At 52.6% G+C, this 10,044-nt stretch overlaps 1 protein-coding gene across 4 annotated transcripts; it reads right to left on the bottom strand.

The window, feature by feature from the left end:
• Positions 1-96: 96 nt before the first annotated feature.
• Positions 97-7,823, bottom strand: CUEDC2 (CUE domain containing 2). Of its 4 annotated transcripts, none has more exons than XM_042909393.1 (9): positions 7,685-7,823; positions 1,997-2,083; positions 1,498-1,641; positions 1,343-1,404; positions 1,128-1,258; positions 860-1,042; positions 659-720; positions 517-577; positions 97-431 (listed from the first exon to the last, which is right to left on the bottom strand). In XM_042909393.1, exons 2-9 carry the CDS (start codon positions 2,068-2,070, stop codon positions 285-287), a joined length of 864 nt encoding a protein of 287 aa, XP_042765327.1. In that variant the 5' UTR covers positions 2,071-2,083; positions 7,685-7,823; the 3' UTR covers positions 97-284. The 4 variants fall into 4 exon arrangements, with proteins under 4 accessions (XP_042765327.1, XP_042765329.1, XP_042765328.1 ...); XM_042909395.1 differs by having other exon boundaries at positions 1,997-2,173; XM_042909394.1 differs by having other exon boundaries at positions 1,997-2,176.
• Positions 7,824-10,044: the final 2,221 nt, after the last annotated feature.

Raw genomic sequence — 10,044 nt, forward strand, 5'->3', positions numbered from 1 at the left:
TGGAGATAAGGAATGTGAAGTTGGGAGAGAAGGTCAGACAGACACAGTACCCCAGCACCCCAGCTGAGGCAGAAATGACCAGAATGCACTCACATCTTCCTGGGGCCACCTTTACTGTGCCCGTGGGCAGCTCCAAGAGGAGGTCAACATAGTGGGGCAAGGAAGTAGAGAGCAGGGTAGAGAAGGGGGACAGGAGTTAGGGCGGGCCCTGTGTGGGGGTGTAGGGCTCCTGCATCCCTCTGGGATCTGAGCCAAGAAGGCTCCAGCAGAGTCTGGCGAATGCCTCAGTGGAAGCGGTACTTTCTGGCTGGCTTGAGGTTGATGTATGTGGCCTTCATCTCCTCGGCCTCAGGGTTCCGCACATCTTTGAATCGCTCCCCTTTGGTGCTTACTATCTGGTTGTCGATGTATCGGATCAGCTTCTTGGGGGCCTGGGAGGCAACTGGGGAGTGAGTAGCAGAAGCCAGGAGAGAGTCCCACCCACTTCACACCTCTAGCAGCCATAAACTCTCTTACCTCCCTGGGAGCCATGGGCCGGTGAATCTTCTGATCCTCTGCGCTATCCACCATCATGTACCTGCCAAAAACTGGCTGGGTGAAGCTCCTGCCACCCTGGGATGACCCTCTAAGGGCCTAGCCCAGCCCAGCCCAGACTCACTTCTGTAGGATGAAGGACTTCAGTTCATCCTTTTGGGGGCCTCTGAGGCGCCTGGGCAGGTCCTGCAGAGAAGGGAAGCTTCATCTAAACCCTAGGGCACCAGCAGAAGCAGGCAGGGATAGGCTAGGGGTGGGGGCTTAACACTAAGGTGGAATGTAGCTAAGGCTACTCGGGTCGAAGGGGGGGTCTAGGAGAGGATACCTGGTTGGGGCCATCCCAGGCTGGAGGCCCCTCTTCCTTCCCCTCTACCAGCATCTGCACAGCTTCTTCCAAGTCTCCCCGAGCTTTCGCCAGCACCCACTGGGCCTGCTCCACCGAGCACGTAGGGAACACCTCCAGGAGAACATCCACCCCTGGCAGCAGCTCCTCCTCGGCACTGGCTGCCTGTGGGCATAGATGTTGACCAGAGGCAGTACTTCCTTCTTTCCTGGCCCCTGATTCCCTCACCAGTCCCCTCTCCTACCAGTACCTCTTCCTGGGTGTCTCCAGCAGCAGTAGGAGAAGCCCTAGTTTCTTCTTTGAGCTTTTCAGGCCGCTGCAGGGGCTCTGGGGAGATGGGCATCCGACCTTGGACCTCAGAGCTCTGTGGCTGCAGGTTCTCTTAAAGAAGCAGAGCATCAGGTTTGCCGGGGCTCTGGGGGATGGGGGTTATGAATTTCCCAAGTGCCCAATCCCCAAGCTCACCTTTGTTCCTGGCACCGCTCAGCTGCCCTGAGAGCTTCTGCATCATGTCCCCTATTGTACCCCTGAAAAGATAGCAGGGTGGTAAGAGGACACCCCTGCCTACCTTCCACAATCAGCCAGCCCTCCACCCCTTCTTCACCCCAGCCAGATCCCACCTTGGAATGTGGGCAAAGCCAGGCACATAGGCCTCCATCATCTCAGTGAAGGCCTCCATATCGAAGTTCTCCTCTGATGGCCCTGAGGGGCCCAGGTCCTCCAGGACCCCAAGCACATACGAGAAGATGACCTCATCCAAGCCGCTGCAGGAAGGGGACAGGACAAGTCCTAGGTAGGACACGGGATACCTCCAGCACCCCCACCTAGCCTGAGACTCGAGCCCTCGGCTTCCCTGGGTCTATGAGCCAGACTTCAAGTCTTGAAGCCAGAAAGTATCCCATCCTCCTACAGAGCTTTGGTTTTCCACCTGTCCAACAAGGTGCCAGGGACAGGTTAAGATGTAAGGCCATACCAGCAAATCATAATCAGCCCTCCCCCACCTCAGGAATAGAGCTGAGTGCTTGCCATCCCAGTCTTTCCGTTGGCTGGGGCCCGGAGTACTGCCCAGCAGCTCCAACCCAGACCCCAGCATGATCCTCCCAGGAAAGCTGCTTCTACCTGAGATCAGCCTCGGGGAGGTGCGTCTGGACAAAGGCAAGGAGGGCTGCACTGACAATCCTCTCCAGCTCCATGTTCTCTCCTCTTCTGAAGGGACAGAAGATGTAGGTTTGTCAGGGCCTCTTCTGCCTGCTCCTACCCACTAGGCCCAGGGGCGGCCAGCTCCTCCCTCCTGCCCTGCTGTGGAAACCATTTGTTACTGTTGTCCATAACTCCCAGCTCACCAGCCCTCCCCCGCTCTCTCAAGCAGAGCCACAACCCCCTCCCTGCCCATCTCTCTACCTCCTTCAGCCTGAGACAGGACAGGGCACTGCCGTAGGAGAAGGCCTCCCAAGCGGTTTCCCTCACCCTTCCCCCAACCTCTCCCCATCTCGCCACCCCATTCCCCAGCAGCAGGCCCAGACCCTCAGGCAAGAAGCCAAGGTCTTGGGGTCACATGCCTCCTGGCTGAGGAATCCCATCATTGAGGGGGCCACTTGGCCCTCAAGTCTAACCACAAGGGGCCCATTGTCCAGCCCCCCAAAGAGCAGGCCCCAGGACCAAGCACAGCCTTCCCCCACCCAGAATGGCCCACCCACCCTCCGCACAAAGGGGCTTTTCTGGCTACAAGGCTCTGATAGAAGGGGAAGTCTTTGAGGAATTCTCTCTTCCTGCACAAAAGGCTATCTACAAAGGCCCTTCCATTTTCCTTCCCAAAGCCTGTAAAACCCTACAAGGTCTGGCCTTTGCCTGCCTCTCCAACCTCACCACTCACTCCACTCCTGCCCCACCAGCCTCCTTGCTAGTCCTCAAATTTGTCCAGTTTCTTCCTACCTGTCTCCTTCATATACCCACCCCCTCACCTCCTCTGGAGCTCTGGTCAAATGTTGCCCTCTGAGACAGACCTTCCCTGACTAACCTACCAAAAATAGGTATTCCTCATACCCCCTAATCCCTCACCCTGCTTTATTTTCTATATGGCATTTACTACAGCTTAATGTTGTTTTATGTTTGCCTATTGTCTGACCTCCCTGATATAATGTAATAAGCTCCAAGGTACAGGGGGACTTCGTCTTATTCACTGATGTAACCCCAGCACTTAGTAGATGCTCCATAAACACTGACTGACTGAGTTCATTTCCACCTACATGATTTTGACTCCCCAAAGTCCATATGTAGGAGTCAGGAACACATAGATGGTAATGAATGGCTCCAGAGCCACAGGTCCAACTGTCAGCTCATCATCCCATTCTGAAGTCTCAGAGATACCTCACATTCCATCTACCCCACACTCAACAATATTTTCACGATTAGTGTACATCCCCCTCCTACTTCATTGGCTGACCCAACCATTCACTCACTCAGCTGCCAAACCTGAAACTTGGAAATTACCCTTGCTTTCACCCTCTCTCAACTCTACCTGCTGTACTCGGCTGATCACCAATCCTGTCGATTCTATTCCCTTATTAGTGTCCTTTCTATCCATTCTCCCCAGTTCATCTGGCTTCTGCTACAACGTCTCTACAAAAATTTCTCAGTCTAAGGTCATGAGTTACTTTTTCAGTTTGGGTCTATTCAGGTTGAACCCTATGAGCTTGCCAGTATGCTTGTTTTTGGTCAACAGAAAGAAGGAAAGGAAAGGAAGGAAAGAAGGAAAGGCAATTTCTTATGGCTTCACCTAATACTTGCCCTTTCAAGCAGTGTCACTGTTAGTTTCTGAGGCATCACACTCTCCTGCTTCTCTTCTACCTCTCTGGCCATTTCGTCCCAGGCTCCCTCCTCTGTCCCCCTCTCTTCTACTGGCAGGAAAGCTCAGGCTCAAAGCTGCTCCTCGTCCCTCCTCACTCTGCACCCTCTCCTTCTGGAAGACCTTGTCTGGGCCACATGTTTATGAACCAACTCTATGTCACAATCCTCAAATGCCAATCCTTTAGTCTAGGTCCCCCCTCTGAGCTACATATTTGCATATCTACTTCTCTGACACTTCCGTGTGAGTGACTTCACCTGTTCCAAACTGACGTCCTCCCAAGTCCTTTGCTCCTCCAAGACTGTCATCAGTAAATACATGTCCATGTACCTACCCAGCCACTCCTGCCACAAGTCTGGGAATTGTCCTTGGTACCATCCTACCCCTTGCCTTCCCACATCCAGGCACCAAGGCCTGACTGTCACCTTAACACGTGTGCTTCTCTCCATCCCTCCTCCCTTTCTGCTCCACCTTTTGTCTTCACTGCCAGAGCTTCCTAACCCTTCCCCCACTACTGTCTTTTCCTCAAGAACCTATTCTTTTTTTTTTTTAAGTTTATTCATTTTAAAGAGAGAGAGAGAGAGAGAGAGAGTAAGCATATGCAAGGGGGGAAGAGGCAGAAAGAGAGGGAGAGAGAGAATTCCAAGCAGGCTCTGTGCTGTTAGCACAGCACCCAACACAGGGCTCTATCTCATGAATTGTGAAATCATGACCTGAGCCAAAGTCAAGAGTCAAATGCTTAACCGACTAAGCCACCCAAGAGCCCCCCCACCAAGAACTTATTCTCTCTGTCTTTTTTTTTTTTTTTTTTTTTTGAGAGAGAGAAAGTGTGTGAGTGAGGGACAGAGAGAGAGAGAGAGAGAGAGAATCCCATGAGGGGCAGAGAGAGGGAAAGAGAGAAGCGGGGCTCACCCAAAGCAGGGCTTGAATTCACAAACTGTGAGATCATGACCTGAGCTAAAGTCAGATGCTGAACTGACTGAGCCACCCAGGCGCCTCCAAGAACCTATTCTTTACAAAGATCACAATTGTGTGATCTGTTTTTTTAAAAAAAAAAAAATCATGTTTTTCCTGCTTAATATCTCTCAGTGACTTCCCAATGCCCTTTTATTTATTTATTTATTTATTTATTTATTTATTTATTTATTTATTTATTTATTTTGGGGAGAGAGAGACAGCACAAGCAGGGGAGAGGCAGAGAGAGGAGAGAAAGAGAATCTCAAGCAGGCTCCACCCCATCAGTGCAGAGCCCAATGCTAGGCTTGAAGTTTAACCAATGGATCCCTAACCAGCTGAGCCACCCAGGTGCTCCACCCCCCACCTCCCTTCTGATTAGCCCAGATTCTTTTTTGTGGCCTTTAGTTCAGGACCTTACCCCTGCCTACAGTCTCTCTAGCCTCATCATGCACTACACCCTCCCCGGATCACTCCCATCCACCTTGGCTTTCTTTCAGTTTGCCAACATTCAAGCTCTTTCACGGCAAGAGCCTTTCCACAAACTGTTTCCTCTGCCTGGGCAACCTTCCACCTCTACCCTTTCACTTGTCCAACACCTTCTCACCTATTGGGTCTCAGTTTAAAAATTCCTGCCTCAAGGGATGCTGCCCCTGACTCTGTAGAACTGCTTTGGTCCCTCCATCATACACCCTCACTGCAGACTACACTTTTCCTTATTTAGCAGGACTTTTCATAGGTATAATTAAATCATCCTCTGGGCAATGTTTAATGTTTCTTCCAGTCATTTCATGAGGGCAGGGACTCCACTCCTGGCTTATTAATCAGTGTACACTGAGTATCCCATGAAGTAGGACACTCAAACAGTCACTCCCCGCTTTACAGACAAAGGAACTAAAGCTCATTGAGTTTAATGATTGGCCCAACATCACTTGGCTGAACTGTGGTACTTAAGATTTAAATCCAGGTCACCTAGCTGAGTGTATATTCCAGGGAACGAGAGGATATCAAGACTTCCAAGTGGGTTGAGACAGAGCTTCGATCTGTGATCACAGTTCCCGGGTCCCCTGAGTAGTAACACAGTGTTGCAGTGACAGCACGGGGCTCACTTTGGATAGCAGAACTGACAAGCTCTAGCCTACCAAGAGGAATGTCGACCCTTGCTCCAGACCCTACCATGGGCCCTGGGGAGGAGCAGAACTGCTCACACCAGGCGTACCAGATCCCATTATGCAGTTCCCCCAAGGGGTCAGCCCCCTACAGAGACCTATATCCACCCCGAGTTACATCAAATCCTGGCTGCTGTCAGTTGTTTGGCAATCTCTGCTGGGACAAAGGGTGCTGCAAGAAAGTCTAGTTTCTAGGGAAAAAGAGATCTGTCTGATGACTTCAGGTTTCTAATCAAGGTCTGAGGGCCAGGGAGTTGTTACTGGGAAACTCCTCACTGTGTCCCAAAGAAAGTCTTCCTCACCTAAGCTTTTGCTCTGGTTTATCTCCTAAGGCAACACCTCCCTTCTCCTCTTCCAGGGCTGCCCAAACTTTACCCAGCATTCAAAGCTTGCCACTTCTTTCTTTCACCCTTCTCCATCCCCCTAGCCTTCCTTAGCATTGTTTTCCTGCCCAGGAGTTTCTCCTAGTATTTGTCCTCCACAGTCTCTGAGTTGGGAAAGCTGCAGCCTAAGCAGCCAGGCTTCTCCCAGGTAAGAACATGATTTCCATGGGACTTTTCAAATTCTAGATATAGTCCGCAGAACTCCATTATTTCCTGGGGTCTTTAAATCAGGGCTCACTGGATTATTAGCATCCATGAAATGCGATCATCATCTTGTCATGAGTCCTGTTTAAATACCTCTGATGATGGTAATAGTTAGCAATTCCTGAATGCTTACACTGTGCCAAGGGTTGCTGTATGCACTTTACATGTGTTAACTTACCTAATTTTCACAATGACCCTAAAATACAGATACTAATAGTATTATACTATCCCATTTTACCCTCAAGGAAATGGAGACACTGAAAGGTTAAGTAACTTGTCCAAGGTCACACAGTAAGTTAATGGCACATTTGCACCCAAGGACTCTGGCTCCGGAACCCTCACTATTAACGCTACGCTATACCACCTCTCATGAAGTAAATGATGTGGCCCCAGCCCATGTTCTGATCCTCCTGTCCTGCCTAGCTTGCCCTCTTGCCTCCCTCAGAATCTTTGCTCACACCGTTCTCCCCACTCAGAATGCCTTTTCCTCTTACTCTCATTCTGCAGGACTCACTTCCTCTCTGTAGCCAACCCTGACTGTCCCATCCTCCCTGTCCCTGGCTGGCGTGAGAGTGGCCCCAGGACCAGGCATAAGCCTGGACTCTCCAGATGCTCCATACAGACCTTCTGGACCACTTCAAGTGAGACTGGGAGAAGGAGCACTATGCTGTTCCCTTGGGGTGGGGAGGTGCTCAAGGTGGAGGGAGAGCAGAAGGCCATGTGGGAGGAGTCCTGGGAACCAGTGTGGGCCCTCAGAGGGTCCAGCATGGAGGTCTTCAAAAGCCCAGCTCCTGAGGCCCTAGTCCCATAATGCAGGTTCCAGAGGACATCATTGTCCTCTGACCCCCAAGTCAAGTCTTAGAGGCGCCAAGGACACTGAGGGCTACAAGGGATTCGGGTATCCAAAGTCAGACGGGCGCACAAACGGGGATAGTGGGGTGCACAGGAAGTGGAACCGCGATGACGGCCCACCCCTGAAGCAGGAGCTCCCTAAACAAGCTAGCGGGATACCCCTAAGGGTACGGAATAGTGGGCCCGAGGGCACCGGAATGAGGTTGCAGCCCTGGGGACACAAGACTAGGGAGGCCTGAGTAAACTGGGATGTGCCTTGATACAGGCCTTGGCGAGAATCAGAGATGGGGGGCTGACGGGCCCCAGGGAGTACCGTGGGGGGACACACAAGACGGGTACCCTGGGTCAGCGTTCTCCGCGACTCTCCTAGCCCTGGGCCGGGGGCCGGAGGGGAAATCACCTGCTCCGTCGGGCGCCGCCGGCGACTTGTCCCGCGCGGTACAGCTCTCATCCCCCAGCCCCACCAACGAGATCAAAGGCGGGGCCCAGAGCGGTTCCCTTCCAGAAGCGCCGCGGTAGCCATTTTTGAGAAGGGCAATTGCCCGTAACTGGGCGGGGCTTCTGCTCCCGTTTTCATTTGTTTTAGGGTTTTGGACAGGCTCCCGCGGCGGCCATTTTTGTTGAGGGTTGGGAGAAATTAGGCGTGGAGGTCCCGCCAGTGGGTGGAGTCTCAGTGGCTGACGGTATCCCCGCCCAGTTCCTTGTCAGCGCCAAACACCTAGAACCTTTAGACCCCACCCAGTTGTCTTCTCGTCCACTTTCCTTTCCCCAAATTCTGTCCCCTCAAATCCTATAGCTTTTTCTCTCCCCGTATCCCTACCGTTCTTCCACAGGCCTGGCTCCCTGACTGGATCTGGTGGCCCCTTTTACACCCAGACCTGGTGTTCTTCCTAAATCCCAGTGTTTCTCCCCCTTTAGGTCCAGTCTAGGTTCAAGCCCCGTCATGCAATCAACTCTTAGGTGATTACTTCCCCACCATATCTGTCCCCTTTGCGTTCCCTTAACAGCGATGTATTCCCCCAAATTAGGGTGGGTTGCAGGGTCTGGGTCTTGGGACCATGAAGCCTGGTTTGGATGGGGGCAGCAGGGAGCAGGTGCTCTGGGTGAGGATGACCTGAGCTCAGATCCAGGACAGCCTAAAGGCCATGCCTACTTCCAGGGCCTTCATGACTATGTTGACAGGACTTTTCATTTAGGACAGGACAAATGAACTCCAGGACCCAGCAAGGCCTCGCCTTCTTCTTTCTGTTCCTGCTGCCTCAGCTTCCTGGTGCTATCCTGTGGGGAAGCCCGCAGCCATCCCTTCCCAGGAATCCCGCAATGGGTCATGAAGGAAAGAGCTCCCTTCAAGGGTGAGCTAGTTCATCCCCAATCAACAGGGATGAGCCCCTTCGGCTAGTTCCCTCATAAGTTGCGGGGTACTCAGAGACTGTCACTGCCCTCAGGAGCTCATAGTCCAAGGTAGACAGTCCTATCCACTCTTCTCCCCCAAGGGAGAAGGACTAAGGATCGAAGCGTTCAGTTCTGTCCCTCGCTGTAGGCTCCCACCTCCCCCCACCAGGATCCTCTGGCCTCAAAAAGCTAGACAATCACTGCTGGGAAGACAGAGCAGCAAAGGGGAGGGAGGAAGGAGCACATTTGGCGTCTGCTTCTCCCATAAAAACACTGCCGCTGCCAGCCTGGCGCTGCTAGGGTTAATGAGGGGTGGGGTGACAGCCGGTTTGAACTTGAGCTAGGCTAGCCCCTGGGAAGGGGTGAAGGTTAGCTTCATCAGCTTCAGGCCTCTGCCAGCCAGCCCTTTAAAGATTTGGCCATCCCTCCCTTCCCCCAGCCCCCCCCTCCCCCCCCCCCCCCCCCCCCCCCCCCCCCCCCCCCCGCCCAGGCATTGCACAATGCAGATGACTCTTCTCTCCCTACCACCCCCATTACGGGAACTTTAACGTTTCCTTAGTAGAGCTGTGCCTAGTTCTAGCCCAAGATCCCTGCAGCCATCCCATTGCCTTTCGTCCCCCTCCCCTCGGGCGTGTTTCTTGGATGGCAGTTGGATGTAGCTAGATATCAGAAAGAACTTCCTGAGCTTTGGGAGAAGGATGATGGGAAAGACCTCTTAGGGGGAGCCCCTTGATTACTAGCTCCTATTCTGAAGCGTCCTGACTCTGTGCAGCAGGGGTTTGGTTCTGGGGTCAGAGGATAGAGGATGGGCTGAGGAGAGGGACCACTACAGACACAACACACACGAACTGTAAAATAGGGGCTCTGGGGAACATGTGTCCTGCTTGGCATTCCATAGCTGGCTGGACCTTAAGCCCCTCATTTTTTTGTCCCCTCAGGTCTTAGTCTCTCCATCCCCAAGATAGGAACAGACTTCCACCTGCCCTTTGGGTGCTGCCGGAAGCCACATAAGGTGAAAGAAGGTGACATGATGACTCCTCTCTTCCCATTCCCTCAAGTGAATTTTGCAGCTGGTGTTTGGAGACCTAGGTCCCCTCAGCTGAAGGGAAAAGTTAGAAGCCTATGCTGAAGCTTCCCCTAGAACATCAATTCCCCATCATCCAACCTCAGAATGAGGAATTGGGCTTGAATTAGGCATGAAGGGCAGATTTCCTAGACATTCAGAGCAGAGATAAAAGCCCAGCTGGCTGGTCTCAAGGGGTAGGAGGGACAAAGTCAGAGACTGAGGTGAGGAAGGGGACACTTCAAAAGGATGGGGGGGAAAAGGGGGTCCCCGCTCTTGCTGGAGGTCAGAAAGGGCTCTCTGGG

Source organism: Panthera leo, chromosome D2 (genome assembly GCF_018350215.1).
Source record: "Panthera leo isolate Ple1 chromosome D2, P.leo_Ple1_pat1.1, whole genome shotgun sequence".
In the NCBI taxonomy this organism is placed as follows: Eukaryota; Metazoa; Chordata; class Mammalia; order Carnivora; family Felidae; genus Panthera; species Panthera leo.

Bases quoted from the DNA above. Each gene is read 5' to 3' on its own strand.
- CUEDC2 (XM_042909393.1), bottom strand. From the start codon at position 2,070: ATGGAGCTGGAGAGGATTGTCAGTGCAGCCCTCCTTGCCTTTGTCCAG. The intron at 1,043-1,127 runs GTACTGGTAGGA...CTATGCCCACAG, and splicing joins CTGGAGACACCCAGGAAGAG to GCAGCCAGTGCCGAGGAGGA. The intron at 721-859 runs GTATCCTCTCCT...CCTTCTCTGCAG, and splicing joins CCTGGGATGGCCCCAACCAG to GACCTGCCCAGGCGCCTCAG.